The following is a 23,380-nucleotide window of genomic DNA, read 5'->3' as shown; positions in this document are numbered from 1 at the left end:
CCCTGGTCCGGTAAGATCCCACATGCCATGGTGCAACTAAGCCCAGGTGTCACAACTACTGAGCCTGCGCTCTAGAGCCCGCGAGCCACAATTACTGAGCCCACGTGCCACAACTACTGAAGCCTGCGTGCCTAGAGCTGGTGTTCTGCAACAAGAGAAGCCACCGCAATGAGAAGCCCGAGCACCGCAACAAAGAGTAGCCCCCGCTCACCGCAACTAGAGAAAGCCGGCACGCAGCAAAGAAGACCCAACGCAGCCAAAAATAAATAATAAATAAATAAATTTATTTTAAAAATAATAATAAATAAAGTAACACCATAATGAAAAAGTCATTCCCACCTCCGTAAGTTTTAAAGCTGTGCCTTGGCATCAAGCTCCGTGATTGGCCTATAAGTACTCTGCCAGTTAGTGGAAGAACTAGGATCCAGATCTCCCAACTCCCAGTCCCAGAGATCGTCCCACTACTTATTTATTCCACAAACATGTACTGAGCACCTACTGTGTGCCTCGCAGTGTTTTAGTGCTTAAAGTGCATCAGTGAATAAAACAAACCAACATCTCTGCCCTGGGAGAATTAATTCACGCTGTCTGTACACACTCAGCATACACCCTGACAATAACAGTATTATTACATCTTTACAGATGATCCTTTCCTCTATTATAAATGTGTGTGTGTGTTTTTAAGTACTTTATCTCCTAATAATTTCTTCTACGCAATTAAGTAATCTCCTTTATCAATGCCACACATCCCAGCCCTGGGGTTTCCAAGGCTTAAAATAGACAAGCTCTCACAGAAACCTCTGATAGAGTTAGCACCTTCTCCGGCTGGAAACGTCTTTCAAGTTTCCTAAACTTAAAAGCACCGGGTGGGGGATTCTTCTCTTCAAAGGCGTCATGGCAGCAAACGCGGAAGAAAAGACCCACACTTTCAAGGCCATCTTCGCACGCACCCAGTGGTCCGGCTACCTCGGCTCTTAGCCCCCATCCTCACCCCTCTAGCCCTAGACTCGATACCTAGGCGACTCTATTAACAACCCCATATTTCACCTATGAAAAGCCCACTCTCAATATTTCCATCGGCGGCACGAACATCCTTCCACCTCCCTTCCCCTCCCCGCCCCCGAAACAATTTCTCAGTAGTCGCTTTTTACCGAAATAAGTTTGTCCCACATTTCCTAACAGGCATGTCCCAAATACACCACCTTGCCTTTGCTTCAAAACTCTTTCACTTACATTATTTGATCCCCAAGAGAATTCTGGGGTGGGCAGGGATTGGCGCGAGACCAAATTTGGAGAGAAGCCTCTTACTCAGGGCTGGGACTAGGGGGAGGCTAGCTGGGCGCCTAGCGCGCAAACCCGAAGGAGGCACGCGGCACCGGCTCGACCCCAACAGTGAGCGCCCCTTTCCATTTTGCTCCTTAGACGCCTCACTCGCCTCACCCTGTTTTTATTGCCACCGCTTCCTCAACACCCCCAAAATCATCGCAAGCTGAGCCCCCTTGTCTGGTCCTCCCCGTGCACTGCCCCAGGTCCCCGGGAGTCCACCTCGGTAAGGGCCCCCGCAGGTGCCACCGCCCACCGACGCCCTCCCGGCGCTGGGACTCCCGCCCACCCCACCCCGCCCTCCAACGGGATTCCCCGTCCCCGGGCCCGCCCCCGCCGCTCCTCCTCCCCGACACACCGCCCTCCCCGCCGCAGACGCGGTCCTCGCCGGGGGCTCTCTCGCCCCGCTACCCCCTTTCCCCCAGCCTTCGGAACGGGGAGTGGGCGCCCCGCTACCCCCCGCCAGGCAGATAGTGTGTTCCTCCGCTTCCTTCCAGTTCTCTGACCCCTTCGACTCTCCCTCGCTCAGGCCCCGGGTAGCAAGGTGCGGAGGCCCGGCCCCACCGCCGGGCCCAGGATTGTTTACTCACTCATCCTCCATCCTGAGCCGCAGGGACCTGCCGCTAGGGCGCCTGCGCGCCGCGGCCCCGCCCCCACGCCGCGGCCCCGCCCCGCGCCTCCTCCCGGCGCGTGCGCACTGCGTCGCCCGCGCCCCGCTGGTCAGGCTGCCTGGGCTTCTTTCTTCGCACTTCTGCGGTTTGGCGCCAGTACCCCAAACTCGGGAGTCCGAGGTGGTGCAACCCGAGCCCGACGGTTTCCAAGGCGGCGCTGTCAGGGGACAGGAAGGGCTCTTGGGAAACCTCCCGGAGCCACTAATATCTTCTTTAAGACTTTATCCAGTAGTTGCATCATCCCCACACGCTAGTGCCATGTCTCACTTCATAATTTGAAACCAACCTGGAACCCCTTCATACGGATCCTTCACATCTACAAATACCCCCAAACGCCCGTCTATGGGCTCTAAGTTATCATTCTTGCTTTATTTACACCGGACTTCCCTATTTCTGTCAATAGTTTTCTCAGTCACTTAGATTCAAATCAGCTGCCTTGAGTCAAAGTATCTTCTCACAAGATGCCTATAAGTTACCAAAGGAAAAAGAGTAACTTTACAGGAGAGAAATCTGGCAGACATCACCTTAACCAAGTGATCAAAGTTAACATCACTAGTGCTGAGAGATATTCTTACTAGGTACCTCTCAATATGATGCAATGAGAAGGGCACAAAATCACTTACATAGTTGTCTTGAAAAAAATGCATAAGCTGAATTAATCATGAGGAAGCATCAGACAAATCCAAAATAAGTTTACACAATAACTAGCCAGTATCTTCAAAAATGTCAAGGTTAAAAAAGACAAAGGGTGAGGAACTGTCCAGATTAGAGGAGACTGAGCAGACATGACAACGAAACGTAATGTGTGATCCTGGCTTGGATCCTCATCCAGAAAAAGCACACCAGTGGGATAACTGATGACATTAGAATAAGGTCTGTAGATTAGTTAATAGTATTTTGTCCATCTTAATTCTTGGTTTCGGCAATCACACTTTTTCAACATTTGAGGAAGTTGGCTCCAGGGCATAGAGGAACTCTCTACCACTTGTAACTCTTTTGTAAATCTGAAATTATTTCAAAATATAAACTTAAAAATTAAAACTTAAAATACAAAATAACATTACCTTAAATTTGTCTCCACAGACATAATTTAAAAGCCTATAATCATTTTTTTTTTCAAAAAATCTTCATAACAACTCTATGAAGTAGGTAGGAAGGATTTCAGTTTTACACACGAGGCTCTTCTGGTGTAAAGGAGTTAAAAGACTTGCCTCACACAGATGAAAAACTGCTCTGTCAGATCTTAAACTCGGGTCTCTGGATTGCAGATTTAGTGTTCTTTTCCTTATATCAGAAGCTTTGACGTCACTGTTTTCCTCTTGCTTATATCCAATTCACAAGCAAATCAAGGCAAATATTCCTTAATATTTGGCAATTTGCAATGATGTTCCTTTCCATTCCAAATGCTTTCTAGACCAGTGGTTCTCAAATTTGGTTCACATTGAAATCACCTGGGGAGTTTTAATAACTACTGATTTCTTCCTCCCACCTTCAGAGAGCCTGATACATTGGTCTGGGGTTTGGCTTGGGCTTCAAGAATTCTCAGAGCATCCCAGGTGACTCCACTATGTAACCAAGTTTGAGAACCATTACACTACATAAATAATTGTTGAAATAAAGAATATGGGTTTAAAAGGGAGGGAAGGGGACAGGCAGCAGGTTAAAAAAAAAAAGAATCTGGGTTATCTAAGGAGAGATGTTCAGAAGATCTGAATGTCAGGACTGAGACTGGAGAGCAGTTTGAGAACCATCAGCTTATTGTTGTTAACTAACACCATGGAAGTGGACCACTTGGTTTTCAGGAAGTATGCCAAGTGACAAGAGGAGAGATACAAAGACATTTTGTGATAACAGAGAAAATATGGTTACAAAAATATTTTGAGGTGGAAAGGAAGGAAGGAGAGGGGATATATCTGTACATATCAGAGTGTACAATGCAGCTCAAGCTCCACCTCCTCATTAAACCTGCCAGCCCCCCAGGATCTCCCCCAGCTTCAACTCCATTACCACTTTACACTCGCTACCAGGCTGTCTACCTCTCTCATATCCATCACAACGTTTGGCATAGGACTAAACCCAGGGTTTAGTAATCCTGGTTCACTAGAGGATTATAAAAACAACTTTCCACATCACCAGTAAGTGTGGGGTTCTTGGGGAAAATTTGTCTGCCAATTGGTTCCTCTCTCCCTCTCTGATGGGAGAGAGATTTTCCTGAGACCAGGCTCCTTCTTAGCTGACCATGGTCCATGAGACGCTATCAGCCAATCTTTGGCCAGCTCTTCCTCTAACTTTTTCTTTTCCAACCCTTTAGGTCTTTGCCCTATAAATTCGTAGAAAAACTGTTGGCAAGTGGTCAGCTACCGGACCTTCGGAAAACAGTACCATCACCCCTGCCCCACTCCTCCCAGCCCCACCCCCAGGCAGTTAATAGGAGAAAGGAATAACTGTGTCACTCCTGGCTTCCAGTTGCTCATCTTGCTCTTAAATCGGAGGCCTCTGGGGCTGAAAGAAACTGGACAAAGTGTGCTGAGTAGCCTAATAGGGCTTTTTTTTTTTTCTGAAAGTTCCCTATTGTGGAAAAATAAAATAATGTGTTTAATTTCTGAAACCTAATGCCTGATTTGCCTTGGCAGCCATTCTCCTGGGCTTGGCCGAGAGTCCAGCAACACTAATATACTGATTAATACCAGCTCAACTTGCTCCCTGGAGAAGAAGAGCATTATTTACTTGACCATTTTCTTAAATCCTTTTTAATTTGCATGTACTTTAGCATGATCTTATTGGCTTTAACATGCTGTATCTCTGACCACTGGCCCCAAAGAAGCCTCAGGGAAGACTGTTCTGCTCTGTGCACTCACAACCCCATCACAAGCAAGATTTTGTTCCACCCAGTGATTAGAAATGACATGTCACGTGTTCTGTTTCTTCTGGGGCACGCAAGTTCTAAGCGTACTTTTGTCCCCTGCTGGTCTTCAGGCCACTAGTAGAAAGGGAGGGAGCTGATGCTTCCCAGAATTCAAACAGGACTTTCTGCACTATTCCTTCCTCCCTTCCAACTTTCCTCCCTTCCACGGTAACCCCTCTGCTCATGCTGCCCCTCCCTTGTAAAGCCCACAGGGATATCAAATAGCGTTTCTCTGAGGGGACACAGAGGACTGAGGAACGGTTGGGTCCCAGACAGTCCCTGACAGGGAAATGTAAACACAGCTGTGGAGATGGGAGCAACCCATCCTCCCTCCTCCCCCATTTCCCACCCAGAAGCAGGGAAAGGCCACCCTGCTGTGGAGAAACAAACAAGCAAACAAAACAAAGCACAGCCTAAAAGCCTGCATGAAGGTCACCAGAAACAAGCTGCTGCCCAGGCCTTGATGGGGCCAGCTGAAGTGCCAGACCCCTCCCTGAACACTTAGAGCAAAGGCAGCTCCAAAGCAAGTTGAGGTCTGGACATTACTGAGCCTGGAAACATGGCTCGATTTTTGAAGCCTCTCTACTCTTGGACATTTTGTCCTCTAATCTCAAAAACCCAGCTTTCCGCCTCAGGTACTTATCTCCTGACCCCTAGTTGCTTAGGGATCATAATAATGCATTCAATTCAGCAAGTAAGAACAGGCCCACAATAAACCCTTGTCCATGGCTCTTAGAAGTTTAAACTCTGAACCTCCAAGCCAAAATATTAGAAAGGGCCTCCTTAGCTTTTGTTAATTACAAAATAAATAATTCCAGCAGGAAGGAGAATTACTTTGGGGGATTATTTGGGGGGATTCAGGCCTTGCTTTGCACATACTCGGAAAGCTCCAACCCCACAGCTAGGGTGGTGCTGCCCATTCTCACTCTCTTGGCACAGTTAATGCAGGGCCTTGATCCCACGGGACACGCTTTTGGCACGGCGCTGCCTGGGAAGTAGCTCTGATCGGGTGGACAGCTAATGAGCTGTGCTTCCTTCCTGGCCATCAGGGTCCTCAACTGTAAAAGTGCAGAAGTAGAAAGACAATAATAGCCTTCAAATACTGACCACTCAGTATGTGCCTGGCATTGTGCTAAGTGCTTTACTGTAGGTCATCTTGTTCCATATGAAGTCAGCAATATTCTTACACTCATTTTACAACTGAGGAAACCAGGGCTTAAAGAGATTCTGGAACTTGGCCAGGGTCAGCCAGCTGGTAAATGGCGGGGCCAGGATTTGGGCCCCATCATTCTGACTCCAAACCTACCCTCTAAACCATTCCACTCTACCTCCTCTTTTCTCTGAGGTCTTCTAGCTCTGAATCACCAATCTGGATTTTCTCCATGGCTTTTTCCTTTCCCTGGTGGCGCCAGGAAGAGAAATGTGTTTGGGACTCTCCTCTGCAAGTTCAGAGGAAAACAGTTCCTAATAGACAAGGGGCTCCTTACTTCCTCTGTACTAGAGATGCCAATCAAAGCTGGACACTGGACAGACCCCCATATCAGCAGGGCACAGCCTGTGTGAAAGACAAACAAATCCTAGCCAGACAGGAAAGGGGAGTTCCCCTTGGTTCTGTGACTCCCCCTTCTTTCTTCCCTGGCTTATCCGCAGGGTCCTATGCTGCTGATACTACGGCCCTTTGCACCCCACTGCAGCTAGGATGAGATACAAGGCTATGGAAACTCTTTTGGAGAAAGAAAAGTATAATACATAATCTACAGATTCCATGCATGACACTGTATGGAAAGAACCAAAAATAAATCACATTTCTTTATACATTTAACAAATTGCTTTTAGCATTCACATATTCACTAGCTATTGGATTGTATGTGAACCTACATCATCTCGTACAATCCTTGCAAGATGCCTGGGGGTAGGTACTTTTATCCCTGTTTTACAGAGAAGAACATTGAGGCTCAGGGAGACTGACAACATTGGCCATGGCCACATGACTGGTAAGTAGGAGGGCTGGAATTCAAACCCAGGCTAGGACTATCTGACTCCAAAGCCTGTATTCTTTTCAATAAAGAGTGTTGTGTCATGAAAACAACCAAAATTATGAAATGGGAAGGATCCCAGAATACCTTGGAAATAGAGTTTCATAACTATATGTGGTACACATTATGAGAGTAACTACCATTTATTGCATGCTTACTAGTGCCGGGCATCGGGCCAAATGCTTTAACACGCTTCATCGCTACTGCTCAGTGAGATACATGCTAGTAACCCCATTTCTGCAGATAAGGAAACAAGCAAGCTCAAAGGAGTTAAGTAACTTGCACAAGGTCACATAAGTGACCTTCTGTCTACAGGTTGGATAACAGGTTGACTTCCATCAGGTGTTAACCTTTCTTAGCCTCAGTTTCCTCCTTTGTAAAGTGGGTTGCTATGGTACCTACTATAATGGAGTTGTGAGGGGTTTTCTTGATGGTGGTGGTGGTGGTTTTTGTTGTTATTTGTTTGTTTGTTTTGGCCATGCCACGAGGCATGTGAGATCTTAGCTCCCCAACCAGGGATCGAACCCGTGCCCCCTGCGGTGGAAACGCATAGCCTTAACCACTGGACCACCAGGGAATTCCCTGAGTTGTGATTTTTAAGTGAAACAATTTGTATGAAGCACTGAGCACACTGCTTGGCTCCCTCAGGGCATCCCCATGTTATACGACACCTAGACTTCTGGGGTGCTGGGAAGGGGTAGAAGGATTCCTGGGGATGGTTTCAGAGGACAGTCCTAAGGAATGGAAGAAGGGTGAAAGCAATCCTGGCATCTGGCATTGGGTCCTGACAGCAACCATGAGTCAGCCCCAGGTGCCGAGGGACCAGCAGTGTTCTCAGCACTGCTGGGTGTGTGCCGTGGTCTCTTGGCCATGGTCCTCTTCAGTCACACTGTCTGAACGTCGTTCTTGTAAATCTGGCCTGGGTTTTTTTCAGAAAAACAGCCTCCACCATGTGATGTCATGGTCCAGCCTTGGTCAGGGAAGGAAGCAGGGAGGAGGTTGTGCGTACACAGTTGGGTGAAACAGGATCTTCTTATTTCTGGAGGGGACCATCTGGTCCTGGAAGAAACTCTCTACCCTTCTCCCCTCCCCTCAAGACTCAGTAAAGAATCAATATTCTGATCTGGAGTGAGAGGGAGATGATAAATCTAATGGTTAAGACATGAAGCTTAGCATCAAATGGTCCTGGGTTCATATCCTGGCTTTGCCAATTACTTCCTCTGGGACCTTGAGCAAATCACTCCTGTTTTCCCCATTTCACCCACGGACAAGATAATTCTGATGTTATGGTGGTGAAGTTTTAAGAAATGCTTGGAAATCACTCAGCATATGTGTCAGGGAACACACTCTGCAGCACATAGTAATTGTTCAATAAATGTAGCTACTATTAAGTCCCCAGCAGTTGATGAGGAATATGGCTTGACAATTTTCTCTGCTTTTTACGTATAACTTATAGATATTATAAGAGAGCCAGTGTTTTCTCCAATAACCATTCTTCCCTGTGAGAAGTGGTCATGCTCCTCACGCCAGCACCCTGGAGATGAGGAGGCGGGGGAGAGACGGAGTAGTTGTATCCCTATCCCTTTGTCTTCCCTCCCTTAGCCAGCTGGCTCCCTGGCTGTAGCTCTTCTGGTTCTCCCTGCTGCCTCCCTGCCCTCTGAAGAAGCCTGTCTCCTCTCTCCAGCTTGGAAAGATTAGCTCCCCCCAGCCAGAACTTCGGGCTTCCCTGACCCTGGCTCTCCCCCACACCTTCTCCTGTGCTTTGCTCTTTATTTTGCAGACAGCTGGGGAAGAGGCCAGCATGTATGATTGTCTCTATGCAGTAGAAAAGCTAATTCCTGGATGCTCTGCATGTAATTTCATTGTGTAGGAGGCCCCCAGTGCTTTTGACTCCCCCTATGTTGTTCTGGACTTGTCTGTGTGCGTAGGGGTAAAGCTGAGGATTAGAAATGGCACTCCTTCTTAGGATCAAGTTACCTCTCCCTCTGCTCCAGGCAGGATGACCCTTGGCCCTTAATAAGAAGGGAAATTGACATGGCAGTAAGATCCCTGCCCAGGAGAAGTCAATATAGGTTGAGGCCAGAAATCTCAGGTCAATGTCCAGCTGGATCAGAACCAGATCCCTCTCTTCCCAAGCACTGGGGGTGGGAGTGGGGTAGGGACAGAGGAATAAGGGATTGTGTAGGGAACTCAAAGCCTAGACTCTACTAGATATAAGGAAAAAAGACTGAAGACAATACTACACTGCAGTTAAAAGGAAAGAGGCACATCTGTATATGGTATCATGGAAAGATGACCCAAGACATATTACTAATTTTTAAAAAGTCGCTGAACAACAAGGATATTAATTCCCATTTATGCTTTTTTTAGGTCCAAAATACCTGGGGGAGGTGAGAAAGGAATGGGGTTATAACGTTTTCTGTGTTTAAGTATTCTGCAAGGAGTATATACTTATGTATTACTTGCAATTAAAAAGTATGTCTTTATAGCAAAAAGTATATATTTTAAAGCAGAAATGGGCTTAGAAAGGAAAGGTAAGGGCCCCCAGGGGTGGAAAATACGACTTCCCATGGAAGAGCCAGCCTCTGTCCCTAATGAAGCCCTTCTCTGGCCCCTTGCTGCAGATCATGGGACTATTTCCTATGACAACTTGGAAAAGGTGAGGTCTCTAGTCCCCATTCAGTCCCAAAGGACCCCCATAGCAGCAGACCCCCAGTTACCAGGATGCCCCCAGGGGTCAAATGAAAACAGCCAAACATCCAACTGGCTAGGAAAAATGAGAAGAGGAAAATCAGGAGGAGAGGAAATTTCCAGATTCTCCAACAGGTTTGAACTCCCAAGTTCAGGGAGGGCTACAACAAGCTCTCCTTTGGAGGTCTCCACATCATGATGCAAGCTTAACTCCAACGCTAGGCTAAAATACCGCTTTCTACCAAGTCACTTGTATTTTCCCTTTTGCTACTAAGGTCATTTTATATATGAAAATGTTGAGCTCCAAAGATGTGAAATGGCCTACCTAAGGTTACACAGCAAGACAGAGGCAAAACCTGCCTTCAGGGGGCTTCCCTGGTGGCACAGTGGTTGAGAATCTGCCTGCCAATGCAGGGGACACGGGTTCGAGCCCTGGTCTGGGAAGATCCCACATGCTGCGGAGCAACTAGGCCCGTGAGCCACAACTACTGAGCCTGCGCATCTGGAGCCTGTGCTCCACAACAAGAGAGGCCGCGATAGTGAGAGGCCCACGCACCGTGATGAAGAGTGGCCCCCACTCGCCGTAACTGGAGAAAGCCCTCGCACAGAAACGAAGACCCAACACAGCCAAAAATAAATAAATAAGTAAATTTAAAAAACAAACAAACAAAAAACCTGCCTTCAGAATCCTAACCAATGTTTGTTTGTTTTTATCCATTATACCATACTGCCTTATTTAAAACCCAACATTTGTTTTTGTCAACTTTAATCTTGATCCCAACCGTAGTCTTTTTTTTTTTTTTAATATGTCAAGCGTTTATTAATTTATTTATTTTTTATTATTTTTGGCTGTGTTGGGTCTTCGTTTCTGTGCGAGGGCTTTCTCCAGTTGCGGCAAGCGGGGGCCACTCTTCATCGTGGTGCGCGGGCCTCTCACTATCGCGGCCTCTCTTGTTGCGGGGCACAGGCTCCAGACGCGCAGGCTCAGTAGTTGTGGCTCACGGGCCTAGTTGCTCCGCGGCATGTGGGATCTTCCCAGACCAGGGCTCGAACCCGTGTCCCCTGCATTGGCAGGCAGATTCTCAACCACTGCGCCACCAGGGGAGCCCCCAACCCTAGTCTTTACCCACAGTGGGCTCAGGTGCCTCTGGCCAGTGGAAATGGCTATTTTGCTTTCTGCCCCTCCTTGCTTCCTCCTCCCATCTTATCACCTAGAAATCTCCCTCTTGACCGTGTTTCCTTCTTGAAAAGGGCAATCACAGGTGGGAGGGAAGGAACGGAGTTTGTCCCTGGCCTGAAGTGACTCCAAGGCAGCCTGGCTCTTTTCTGCCCATTGCAGAAGATGACCCTCACCAGGAGGGCTTTGGGGTTCATGTCAAGTGGTCCAATTCCCTTCTCCCTCTGGATGCCTTGCTAAAGCAACCTCTTGATCCTAGCTATGGAGGAACAACAGGTTATCAGTGGCCATGATTTAAGAGCCTAAGACCTCGAGATGAAGATTTGAAGAGAGATGGTGCAAGATAATTTGTGGTGGGAAGGAATCAGTAAACTGGGACAACAGCAGCAGCTGAGTCCAAGGGTCAGTGTCTGGGAGTAATTTAGGAAAGTTCGGTGCTGACAGCTGTGTCTGGAGTTGAACGTCATGGCCAAATCAGCTCCTGGGATCCTCGGCTGCTTCAGGCCTATGAAGCTTTGGCTCAGGACACAGAGACAGCTGTGGTGTGGCAGAAGTCAGGGCCGCTGGGGCCCCAGGCTCAGCCTTGCTGTTTCTCAGCTGTGTGGCTTTAGGCAAGTCCTTAGGAAAGGAGGAAAGGAAACTAGCATCTGCCTAGTGAGTGCAGTGCCCTTTCACAAGTGTCACTCTCACTACAGATTAGTGAGGAGGGTAACGTCCCTCTTTCACATGGGAGGAATCTGAGAATTCATGAAGGTAACTGAGGTCATTCCAGGCTATATAGCTGGAAAATGGGAAGGCAGAATTAGGACTCAGAGCTTCTGAGCTCAAGTCCTGGGCTCTTTCCCCTGAGCTTTAGCTTCTTCCTCTGTAAATAATGTACCCACCTCATGAATGAAGTCACACATTGTAGGTTCTAAACCTTCCCTTTTCACAACCTTGGCCCTGAGGAGTTGTGGCCACCTTCTTCTTGGGAATGGAGCAGTCTTACTTTTGCCCCTGCACTCAATCTGGTTTGTGGGTCTAGGCCCCAGAGGGTGCCTCGAAGGCAGGGTATTCGGACTTTGCTTTCCCCTCTACCTCTATCCCCAGGCCTTCTCCAGACTCCGAAGGTCTGGCTCCCTCTTCTCCTCCTCCTCCTCGATTTTGGCAGGCGGGCTGACATCAGTGGGTGTTCCCAAGGAAAGGGAACTCTGAGCCCAGCTCCACGGGCCCCTTCCCCCACGGCCCCGGACAGCCCCAACCCCCAGCCTTAGATACGGCAGCGTTCAGAGGCCCTCTGAGCTCCCAAACCCCTCCCTCTTTTCGCTACCCGCCCCCCCCCACGCCCCCGCCCCCTCGCGGAGGAAGAGAAGGGGCTGCTAGAGTCCGGAGAGCGGAGGCTCAGAGACCCCGACGAGTCCTGGGCGCCACGCAGCCGAGCCCAGGAAATGGATCCCGGTTCTGGGGTTACGAGGGGAGCTGTCCAGCCCCGCAGGGTGAGCTAGCAGAAAGGGTGAGCCAACGTCGGCCAGGCGGAGGGAGCGGCGGGCGCCAGGGCCGGGTGGGGCAGCGACTCCCCCTCCAGCCCGCCGGCCCCGGGCGTCGCCCCCGCCCCCCACGTGGCCGCAGCCGTCCCAGCCCCTGCGAGGAAGCGGCGCGGCTTCCTGCGGCTTGGGACGGGGATATAGGCGCCCCCGCCCGGGCCCGGCTCAGCGCCGCCGCTCCTCCTCGCCTGTTCGCCGCGCGATGGCCTCGCTCCGGGCGGAGCGCGCTGCCGGCGGCCCGCGGCTCCCCGCGACCGGCGCCGGGCGACCGGCAGCGCTCCGCCTCCTCCTGCTGCTGGGCGGTAAGCGCAGCGCTCCGAGGCCCGGGCGGGAGGCGCGGGAGGCCCTGGAGGGGAGAGGGGCTGGACGGCCAAGACCGGAACGGGCCCCGGGGTGCGGGTGCGGACAGCGCTGCTCTTTGGACGGTCCCTGGCCCCACCACGGTGAGGGCGCAGCGCAAGCTGCTTCCCACTGGGGAAAAGCTGGCGTGCCCGGGTCCCACAGAGAGGTCTTGGGAGGTCTGGAGCTGGCGAGGAGGGAGGGGTTTGGATATGAGTGGGAATGAATTGGTGCAGCCCCTCTCTGCCGGGCGCTGAGGTATCCCGTGGGGGCCTGGATTGCTTCTCTTTTTCTTCTGAGAGTAGCCCTGACTTCCAAGGGTCTCAGCCTCCAACCCACACACCCCTTCCTCCAGGCTCCAGATCCCCATCATCCCATCTCCCTGCCCCTTTTCTGCCCACAGCTGTCCTGAAGCCCCAGGAGTCCCTGGCTCAACTTCTTCCCACCCCAGACGGCTTCAAGTCAGAAGGTGAGTACCCAGCAGCTGTGGGAGGGTGGCCCAGGGCAAGGAGAAGAGAGGTCAGTGGGGAGTGTCCCTTTCTCACAAGCCAGGCCCCAAACCCAACTGGTGCCCCTAAGTTCTGCTCTGTTCTCTCTTGAGGTTCCTTGTGGTCTACCTCTCATCCCACAAAGCCTCCAGCCAACTCTGAGCTGGCCCACCTCACAGGTGGATTAGAAGATCCCAGAAAAAGTGTATGTGGAAGTTCTTGCCAGGCTGGGTAGTGCTAGGCACATGGAAGACATTAAATTTTTCCTGAGCTGAGACTCTCTCCTCAGCCAGGACTGTCTTGCTTGGGAAGGTTTCTGAGGCTCTCCGGGTAGTTCCCATATTTGAAGACAGGAACAATGGTTCCTCAATGGAAGTACCTGGACCAGAGGGCTTGGAGGGTGGCGTAGGGGTGTGGTCAATGTGCAGCATCTCTGCCCACAGGGAAAACAGTGGAGGAGAAGTATGAGACAAATGTCCTACGTTGCTGGGATGATTATAAAGTTCAAATGGACTCTATCGAAAAGGATTGGTGTGACTGGGCCCTCATTAGCAGGTAGGGGCAGTGCTGGAGGGCGGCTTGGGCCAGGGCTGGGGCTTGCTCCTTGTGGGCCTTGAGTGAGTGTGGGACAGTCCTCTTTTTGGGCCCAACCCTTCCCTCACTCTAGTCCTCTCCTGTCCGCAGGCCTTACAGCATCCTTCGAGACTGCTTGGAAAGGAATGCAGAAGAGTTTGGCCTGGGCTTCCCCAATCCCTGGGCGGAACAGATCATCTTTGAGACTCACCAGATCCACTTTGCCAACTGCTCCCTGGGGCAGCCCCCCTTCTCAGACCCCCCAGAGGATGTGCTCTTGGCCATGATCATAGCCCCCATCTGCCTCATCCCCTTCCTTGTCACCCTTGTGGTGTGGAGGAGTAAAGACAGTGAAGCCCAGACCTAGGGTGGCGTGAGCTCTTCAGCCGCCATCTTACTCCTTTCTTCTGCAGGTCTCTCCCCTCCCTACTTCCTTCTCTCACTCCTACCCCAACTGCAGATCCTTAGATCGGTGGAAATGGAAGCTGGGTGGGGTCAAGGCTCAAGTTCTGTAATCTTCAAAATAAAACTGTTTTTTTTGTACACTGTTCCCCTCCCCATCCCAGTGGGGCCTGTGTCCTTCCCAGAGTCTCTGCCATTCCCACAGGCCCTCCGTTCTGAGCAGCAGAGCTGGAAGAATCCGGATAAGCCCACTGTTTTGTTCACTTACCTGCCCCCCACCACCCCTTCCCCCACCCGAAGGCCACACCCCTATACTTCCTCCTCCCAAGGCCAGGCCTTTCCTGCGTCTATCCAAACCCAGCTCCAGGAAACGTGCAGGAAGAGACTCCCTTCCGGTCTGGAGAGCAGCTGGGGAGGTGAGGGGGGTGGGATGAGGGAGGACTCTTTGCTGTGGCTCCTGCAAGAAGGAAGGGGGTGCCACCCAGGAGCCCTGAATTTTCCCTTTCCTCATGCCTCAGTTTCCTCCCAGGGCCTGGGAATAGGAGCTCTGATCTGACCAACAGGAGTCCATCCTTAAGGACCTGAGGATTGAGGGCGAAGGCAGTGGGGGCTTCCTCTACTAGACTCGCCACAGGACTTCCCCTCCAGGTCCTTGGCCCTCATCCTACATTGTCCTGGACCCTGGGTGGGTGTGGCCTACAGCCTGGCCACACACTGCCCCCTGGTGTCCACTAAAGCTAACAACCAGAAGATGGACGTGGCCTGGAAGAAGCTCAAAACTGAACGCTGTGGTCAGAGACCTGTCATCCCCATAGCAACCACTAGTTCTTCACTGGATGCTTCTGTTAGCTTCTTGAGCCATACTTATGCTCCCTTTCCCACTTCTTAGGGACATACCTAGCGACCCATCATTTCTGTATATGGACACTCCTATATGTTCCCTGGATGGTGAGGCCCAGTTCTCCCCATGGAAACTTCACCTCCAGTTCTCCCTGGGACAAACCTGCCAGGTCATCAAAAACGTCTAGAGAATAACTTGGTTCTTCAAAAAGACACCTGTTTATTCCTTGTGGCACCTGGCACCTCTTTAGGAACTCTCCTTGTTGAAATGTAAGCCTCCCTGAGTACATGCATATCTACTTCCTGGGACATGCCTGTCTATTCCACAGATATATACCTATATGCTTCTAGAACATATCTGTTTGTTTATTCTCTGAGACACACTTCTCCTCTCAGGACACATCTGTCTCTCTAGAGACATACCTATTCCCTAGGACATTTAGAGTTTTCACCAGAGAGAAATCTTTGCTCTATTTCCATGAATGCATCTGTCTTCTCCAAGGACATATCTATGCTCTTTTTGACCCATATTTGCCTTCATGCGTTTTACTAATATACATCAAAGGCATGTTGGTGTAAGACACTGTATATTGCATATTGTGTTGGGAAGATAAGTTAGATAAGGCTTGGTTTCTGTTTTCAATGGCTTTCATCTAGTAGGGGAGCCGACATGTACACAAATAAACAAAAACAGTGGAGTGTGTGATGAGAGTCATGCAAGGGATGCAAGCCAAATGTTTTCTGAGTGCAAAGGAAGGAGGGGCCCATTTAGCTAAGGTGCAATCACAGGAGGTGAGATCACAGGAGGGTGATTGTGGAGTTGGCACCTGACTAGGCCTTAGATGGAGTACATTCCCCTATGGGAGAGAATCGAAAGGGAGGTGAATTAGAAAATTACTGCAATAATCCAGGTTTGAGAGAACAAGGGCATAGACCAAAGGAGTGGTGAATGGGGAAATGGAAAATAATTAAAAAGTAGGGAACTTCCCTGGTGGCGCAGTGGTTAAGAATACTCCTGCCAATGTGGGGGACACGGGTTCGAGCCCCGGTCGGGGAAGATCCCACATGCCGTGGAGCAACTAAGCCCGTGCGCCACGACTACTGAGCCTGCACTCTAGAGCCCGCGTGCTACAACTACTGAAGCCCGCGTGCCTAGAGCCCGTGCTCCGCAACAAGAGACGCCACCTCAATGAGAAGCCCGTGCACCACAACAAAGAGTAGCCCCCAGTCACCGCAACTAGAGAAAGCCCATGCGTGGCAACAAAGACCCAACGCAGCCAAAAATAAAATATAAATAAATTAATTAATTAAACAAAAAAGAAGTGAGCAGAAAAAAAAGCAATTAAAAAAATAAAAATTAGGAAAGGTTATTAAAAATAGGGGAAGGATTTGGATATGAAGGTGAAGTAGAGGAGAGGTTAGAGCTGACTCTGGCTTTGAACCTGGGTGCCATTAGAAGGAGAAGCTGGCCTGAAGAAAATGGTGTATAGTATGAATAACAATGGAACAAGCTGTTATGTACCGTAGAGAGTTAGAAATGGGAGTGGTGGTGGTGCTGCTAGTGGCAGAAAAGGGTTGGAGCTAGAAATATAGGGTTAGGAGTCCCCTGCACAGAAATGCCATGTGAAGCCATGAAAGGGATGAGAGTTCCCGGAGAGAAAGTGTACTGAAGAAGACTAAGGTCCTTTAGGAAACACCCACATGTAAACAATGAGGACAAAAGAAGACAAAGGGAAAGATCAAAGAGATAGCAGAACAAGGATAAAGCAGTGCCATGGAAGCAAAGGAGATGGTACCCTTTGAGAGAACTTTTTTTTTTTTTTTTTTGATGTGGACCATTTTTAAAGTTTATTGAATTTGTCACAATACTGCTTCTGTTTTATGTTTTGGTTTTTTGGCCACGAGGCATGTCGGATCTTAGCTCCCCAACCAGGGATCAAACCCGCACCCCCTGCACTGGAAGGCAAAGTCCCAACCACTGGACCACCAGGGAAGTCCCAAGAGAACATTATCTATTGAATGGTTCATTCATTCATTCATTCAACAAATATTTGTTGGGCACTTCTGTGGACCAGGAACTGTACACAGTAAAGGATGGACTTTGGTGGGGGAGATGTTAGAGATCAGACAGGAAATTGAGAGGGTGGTAGAGTCAAGGAAACTACATATTTTCAAGTAGGGATGACGTCAGCATGTTTGTAGACGAGAGGAGCCAGGGGAAAGGGAAAGAGGGAATATGATACACAGAGAAGTCCTGGAGGAAACTGGAAAGGAGAGGCAATCAGCTGCCAAAGGGTTGACCTTGTAAAGGAAGAGTGATACTTCTTCCTTTGAGTCCAAAAGGAAGGAGTAAAAGTGAGAGAAATTTTTGAGAGATGAATCCAGTGTGATGACAGAGAGGAAAGATTAAGAGGTTCACATGCATGGCCTCAATCTCATAAAAATAGAAGGGAAGGGCATTCTGCAGAGATGGAGGAGATGGGAACAGGTGGAATGGCATGATGAGTGTGGAAAAGTTTGAAGAGTTACCTTGAGGGATGTCACAGGGAGCCAATAAAAGACAAAGCATCACTGGGCTGCACTGATTGCCCGGCAATGAGGTCAGTCAGGGAATCGGGGGTTCAGTCAGCAGGTTCCGGTGAATTTTTTTTTTTTTTCAGTAATACTCCTGGGCCCAGGCGTGAAAAAAAGAAGAAGGGGGTGGGTGGGGAGGTGGGCAGGGATCAACGACTCTGGTTTGGAAACTGAGCAGCAGGTAGGCAGGCAAGGGGACAGAATTGAGTAGTCTAGGCTGGGGAAGGAGTCAGATAAGACCAAAAGGGGTCCAGGGACTTGAGGCTAGAAAGGTGAGGACGTGGGAAAGGTGAGAGAGAGGTGGCTGTGCTCAAATACGGCAGCCCTGAATAATGGAAGCAGAGCCATTTCCAGCAATAAAAGCTACAAATGAGCTCCTGGGGAATGATGGAGTCGAACGACACAGGAATTGAGGGCAACTGCGAGGGATTGAAGTTAAATGACACAAATGTTAATATTAAAAGAACCCTAGTATAGTGGAAACAAGCTTAGGCTGGGTTCTGGAGACCTGGGTTCTATTTGCTGTTCTACTAACTGTGCCCACTTTGGGGGAGTGACTGCCCTTCTCTGGGGTGGAATCAGAAGACTTCTCAGGGCCCTTTCTGCTCTAGACGGTAAGGATTTGGGGATAATAGCAAGGGACGGGTTGACGAAGACGATCCCTCCCGTTGGGCCGCCCCTCTCCGCAGAGGAGCCCGGAACCTTTCTGCTGTGCTTTCTGCCCGGATGTGCCGGAGAGGAGACCGGAAGTCCTTTGCCGGCGGGTTCCGGGTTTCCTGGGCTACTACGATGGCGATGAGTTTCGAGTGGCCGTGGCAGTATCGCTTCCCGCCCTTCTTTACGTGAGGCTCAGACCCCGAGAAGCCCCGCTGGGCCTCCCTTCCCTCCCTCGGACCCCGGGCTCAGCACTGATGCTTCAAATGGGGAGGGGGAGAACGGATCCTGTCGCCGCCACCCTCAGTCCCTCACTTTCTCCCCCGAACGCGCCTCTGGCAAGTGCTGCCGCTCGCCCTCTCACTTCCTCTAATTCTGCGCCCCACCCGCTTCACCCGGCAGGTTGCAGCCGAACGTGGACACTCGGCAGAAGCAGCTGGCCGCCTGGTGCTCGCTAGTCCTGTCCTTCTGTCGCCTGCACAAACAGTCCAGCATGACGGTGATGGAAGCTCAGGAGAGCCCGCTCTTCAACAACGTGAAGCTACAGCGTATCCTCCCTCAGGCTGTTCCACACCCCACACACATGCACTTCCACACTTTCCCATATGCCCAGACTTCACACTCCTCTTCACCCACAGAAGGCAGGTTCCCACCCCAACTGGCCTTGGGAAAGAGCCAGACTGTGTAGCTGACATCCATTTTACCAACAACTCCAACCCAAATGTAGCACCAAGCCCTCTTGTCCGCGGCAGTAATGAGTACACAGGTGTCATTCAGATCTTAGAATTTCTGCCCTGAAGCCAAGTACCAAGTTTTTCAACCTGAGCCTTTTTGACTCGAAACTTTTGTCCTCTGTATGAGGCTCAAACTCTGCCATTACCTTTAGTAATTTTCTCTGCCTACTCTCCTTGTCCCAGGAAGTAAGAGTTGTTTTCTTTTGCTGCCTGATTCATCCCTAAAATATCTAGAGAATGGCTGGAGGAAGGAGAGAGGACAGAGGGTGAGAAATGATAGTACCTTTCATTCTCTAAAGCTCTTCCTTTTAATTACACTAGTTTCTCTTTACCTTCCTCCCCCCAATATGCAGAAAATGCTAGTTTATATCCTGTTGGGGCATTGCACGTCAATGTGTGTAGGTGGGAGAAGAAGGGTAGTTTGTAGCATGAGCCTGGCTCTGAGAAATTTTATCCCACCCAGTTCATTCCATTAATACCATTCCCTTAACCTTAAACCAGGGAAGCTGCCCGTGGAATCAATCCAGGTTGTATTAGAGGAACTGAGGAAGAAAGGTGGGTTCAGTTCACCAGATTCCTTATTTTTCATCCTAGTTGGGTTTTCCTGAGGGCAGATTAGCACAAGTCTTTTCTTTCTTTCTTTTTTTTTTAAACCCTTCAGTGGCTTTTTTTTTTTTTTTTAATTAGTTAATTTTTATTTTTGGCTGCGTTGAGTCTTTGTTGCTGCGCGGGGGCTTTCTCTAGTTGTGGCGAGCGGGGGCTACTCTTCGTTGCGGTGTGCGGGCTTCTCATTGCGGTGGCTTCTCTTGTTGCAGAGCACGGGCTCTAGGTGCGCAGGCTTCAGTGGTTGTGGCTCACGGGCTTTGTTGCTCCGCGGCATGTGGGATCTTCCCGGACCAGGGCTTGAACCCGTGTCCCCTGCATTGGCAGGCGGATTCTCAACCACTGCGCCACAAGCGAAGCCCCCACAAGTCTTTTCTTTTAAGAACTTTTTTTTTTTTCCTCTCGTGGCTTGGAGCCCAGAGTTTTCTGTACAATAGCTCAATTCCCTGGGTTCTTTTCCCCCATTGGTATACAAAATTGAAATCTCTCCATCTGTGCCCCAAGACCTGAAGAGGAGAATGGATGCCTTGCAGATAGTAATAGTAAAACAATTCTTGAATTTCTCTTTCTGAAAGCTGAACCTCTTACACTCTCTTCCACCTTGGTTTTTGCCTCATTGTCTCTTCTTAGAGCATGGTGCTTTCATAAGTATCTGTTTTGCAGGAAACCTCGAGTGGTTGGATAAGAACAAGTCTAGCTTCCTGATCATGTGGCGGAGGCCAGAAGAATGGGGGAAGCTCATCTATCAGTGGGTGAGACTATTCTGACGCAGTGACCCATGGCAAAGGAGAATGAATCTGTGCTCAGCAGATGCCTGGTGTTTTCAGATCCAGACTGAGCAGAGTGGGAGGGGGCAGAAAGAGGAAGTGTAGGTCTTCCAGGCAAGCCTCTTTCAATGACTCAATTTCCCTGGCTGGAAAGAACTTTCCATTTTTTGCCTGTAGGAGGCCAGAGGCTATGTGAGGCCATGTTTGGAGAATGCAGTACTGGAAACCACGAGTACTATTGTTGGCTGGAGCCTCTGGCCACAGGAGATAAATGGAGAAAGGAAGGGAAAAAAACACAAAAACCTGGAGCCCCTCCCCCATTACATCCTTATGGGTCTGTCCACAATATAAATGAGACTTTCTGAACAGTGTAGGTGTGGGGACAGACTCTCTCCCCTGCATTCCCTGTCACCACCAGCCCTAAACATTCCCAAGGGAGAGAGGAGGGGAAGAAGCATCAACAACCCAAATATAACAAACACACACCACCCATTCTTGAACAGGAAAACAGCCAGAATGAGAGGTCACTCCTCAGACACGTGAAGGCCTGTGGTTTAGTGGTTCCGAGTGTGTGTGTACATGTATAAATATAGCACCTGTAGGGTTTGTGGGTTTTAGGCCACTCCTCTGCTGAGGTGACAGCTCTCGTTTGGGAACAAGTATCATTCCTGGGTCAGAGAGGTGGAGCTGGTGAGTTTACCTTCTCCCAGGAAATTCCTGGTTCTTATTCAGTCCCTGTTTTCTGTGTCCATAGGTTTCCAGGAGTGGCCAGAACAACTCCGTGTTCACCTTATACGAACTGACCAATGGGGAAGACACAGAGGATGAGGGTAATGCTTTTCCCTTTCTCCCCAGTTTTGTTATCTGAATCCTCCTCCGTCTAGATAATTTTTGTTTACTTGACATTCAGATTTCCCATTTTTCTGCCTCTAAATTCCAAATACTAAATAATACAAAGGTTCTTAACCCATGTCCAAGATTTCCATAAACCACCTGAATTCACATGCAGAGAACCCACAGATTTTGTTTGTGGGGGTGTATGTGCATTTTTCTCGGCATAGAGTCCATATTATAAGATTTTGAAGGGCATCTGTGACCCATGAAAAGTTAAGAATTATTGGTAGAGATGCCGAATGAGGAACTAGGGCAGGAGATTAAGCCTGAAATTTCATTCCTTGCTAACTCAGGCTTTCTTTCACCCTTTATTCTTATGGAGGGCTCAAGATCTGTGGTTGTCAGCTGAAGGGATTGGGCCAACACCCCCAACCCCACCCCCTGCCCTTTAGAATACTATGGTTTCTGGCCAGACAAGGATTTGTATACTGTTTGATTTTTACATAGTGTAAATACTCTTCTCAGCTCTTTTATCTCTGACTTCATATTCTGATCCCCAGGATCACCAAAAGTACCAATCTGAGCTGGGGAAAAAGGGGCACCTCCCCTTTCTGCCAGGCCTGGCTGCCCCAACAGAGTTTACAGCTCTTGGCTTTCCCCCCCCTTTCCTGCAGGCCTCTGCTTGCTACTCCCACCATCATGCCATGACTTCAGTGCTGCAGCCTTGCCCAGCCCACCGCTCAGGCCAGGCAAAGCTGGAGGCTTCCTCAGAAAGCAAGCTCCCTGACTCAAGAGCTGGGCCCCCGCAGGGGGTGAGGTGTGCAAGCCTGTTAGGGCTTGCCTCCTGCCTCTCACATCTCCCTGCAGTATCTTGCCATATCTCCAGATACTCAGCTGGCCCTTGGCTCCCAGCCTTGTTCCTTTTCACTAGGAAAGGGCAGTTATCTGTGCTGGACCTTAACAGTCTCCTGGCCAGAGGCATGGCTATACCTCTTTGTGTTAGAACAGGTCCTCCCAATGGGTACAGATGCAGTTAGGGTCAGCGTACAGTGACAAGGGACTTGACCTCCCTACACTTGATTGTCAGGGCCCCTTCTTTGTGGCCCACAAGCAAACGGTGTTACTCTTGTATATCAGACACTAATGGGCGGGGGGGTTAGTGCGAGGGTGCGTGTGGGTTGAGTCTGACAGAAGAAACAGGAAGGGGGAATAAGCATAAACTCTCATTTCATGTTGACTCAGGCTTTCTTCCACTCCTTACTCCTAAGGAATACCCAGGAAGGGTGGGTGGGGGCAGCTGTAGCAGTACAGCTGTCCTTGAAAGTTCTCAGTTTCCAGCTGGGCTGCTCCTCTCAGAGGCCTTGAGCCCCAAGGAGCTGAGTGTCCCTGACTACCCATCTCTCCCTGTCCAGAGTTCCACGGGCTGGATGAGGCAACCCTACTGCGGGCTCTGCAGGCCCTACAGCAGGAGCACAAGGCCGAGATCATCACTGTCAGCGATGGCCGAGGCGTCAAGTTCTTCTAGCAGAAACCTGTCTCCCTTTACTTCTTACCTCCCACCCTTCCAGGGCTTTCAAAGGGAGACAGACCAAGTGTCCCCACAGACTGGATCCGTGACTCCACCAGACTCCAAAGGGCTGCAGTCCAGGGGTGGGTTTCCCACTTACCCCATGTGTCTGTCCCTGGGATAGGGTGAGGCTGAGGTGCCAGGGAGAAAAGATGTGCTGCTCCCTGCCTCACCTCCTCTCGTGAGCTGGGGTCTGTAAACCTAAACACAAACTTCATTTGTGTCACACACGTAAGTACATACACACATGCACCTGCACAAGCTTCTGTTTCTTCCCCCTCCCACCCCTTTAGCTGCTGCTGCTGCCTCCTCTCTCAGGCTGGTGCTGGATCTTTCCTAGGGGATGGGCGAAGCCCTGGCTGCAGGCAGCCTTTCAGGCAATGTGAAGATAGGAGGCCCAGGAAGGGGCCTGGCAATGAGAGGTGGGGCCGGACACTGATCTATGATATTAAAAAGCTTAACCCTACTGCCTGCTGCTGCGGTTATTACTGGAGTGGGCAAAGGGAGGGCTGTGAAGTGTTAAGCCCCTGAGTGAATCCCAGCCTAGGAGAGGGGAGAGAAGGCCTATGGCCTTTGAAAAGGTCCTCTCGTGCTGGCGGGCTCCAGTGAGTCTGTGGTTTTACATCTGCTGGGTGGGCTGTGCGGGGGAGTGCCGATGGCACACAGCTTGGGGACAGAC

The 23,380-nt window shown here is 49.9% G+C and overlaps 3 protein-coding genes across 6 annotated transcripts in view; 2 read left to right on the top strand and 1 right to left on the bottom strand.

Moving 5' to 3' along the window:
- The window catches only part of EZH1 (enhancer of zeste 1 polycomb repressive complex 2 subunit), a 31,974-nt gene extending 30,009 nt beyond the window's left edge, over window positions 1-1,965 (bottom strand). For 2 of the 4 annotated variants that reach the window (XM_061177039.1, XM_061177042.1), the window contains exon 1: window positions 1,914-1,952. In XM_061177039.1, coding sequence (XP_061033022.1) covers window positions 1,914-1,924 — 11 coding nt within the window. In that variant the 5' untranslated portion in view covers window positions 1,925-1,952. Of the gene's footprint in view, window positions 1-816; window positions 836-1,913 lie in introns of those variants that run through there. The other 2 variants (XM_061177040.1, XM_061177041.1) reach the window with 2 other exon arrangements.
- Window positions 1,966-12,285: 10,320 nt separating this feature from the next.
- RAMP2 (receptor activity modifying protein 2) lies at window positions 12,286-14,269 on the top strand. Its single transcript, XM_061175462.1, has 4 exons — window positions 12,286-12,628; window positions 13,069-13,134; window positions 13,597-13,708; window positions 13,838-14,269. The coding sequence occupies exons 1-4, from the start codon at window positions 12,529-12,531 to the stop codon at window positions 14,091-14,093; spliced, it is 534 nt and encodes a 177-aa protein (XP_061031445.1). The 5' UTR covers window positions 12,286-12,528; the 3' UTR covers window positions 14,094-14,269.
- A 4,017-nt stretch (window positions 14,270-18,286) lies between these two features.
- Window positions 18,287-23,167, top strand: VPS25 (vacuolar protein sorting 25 homolog). Its single transcript, XM_061175389.1, has 6 exons — window positions 18,287-18,384; window positions 18,599-18,744; window positions 19,432-19,485; window positions 20,197-20,285; window positions 21,055-21,130; window positions 22,547-23,167. Exons 1-6 carry the CDS (start codon window positions 18,332-18,334, stop codon window positions 22,657-22,659), a joined length of 531 nt encoding a protein of 176 aa, XP_061031372.1. The 5' UTR covers window positions 18,287-18,331; the 3' UTR covers window positions 22,660-23,167.
- Window positions 23,168-23,380: the final 213 nt, after the last annotated feature.

This window comes from Eubalaena glacialis, chromosome 19 (genome assembly GCF_028564815.1).
Source record: "Eubalaena glacialis isolate mEubGla1 chromosome 19, mEubGla1.1.hap2.+ XY, whole genome shotgun sequence".
In the NCBI taxonomy this organism is placed as follows: Eukaryota; Metazoa; Chordata; class Mammalia; order Artiodactyla; family Balaenidae; genus Eubalaena; species Eubalaena glacialis.
This window is presented reverse-complemented; position numbering and strand designations above follow the sequence as displayed.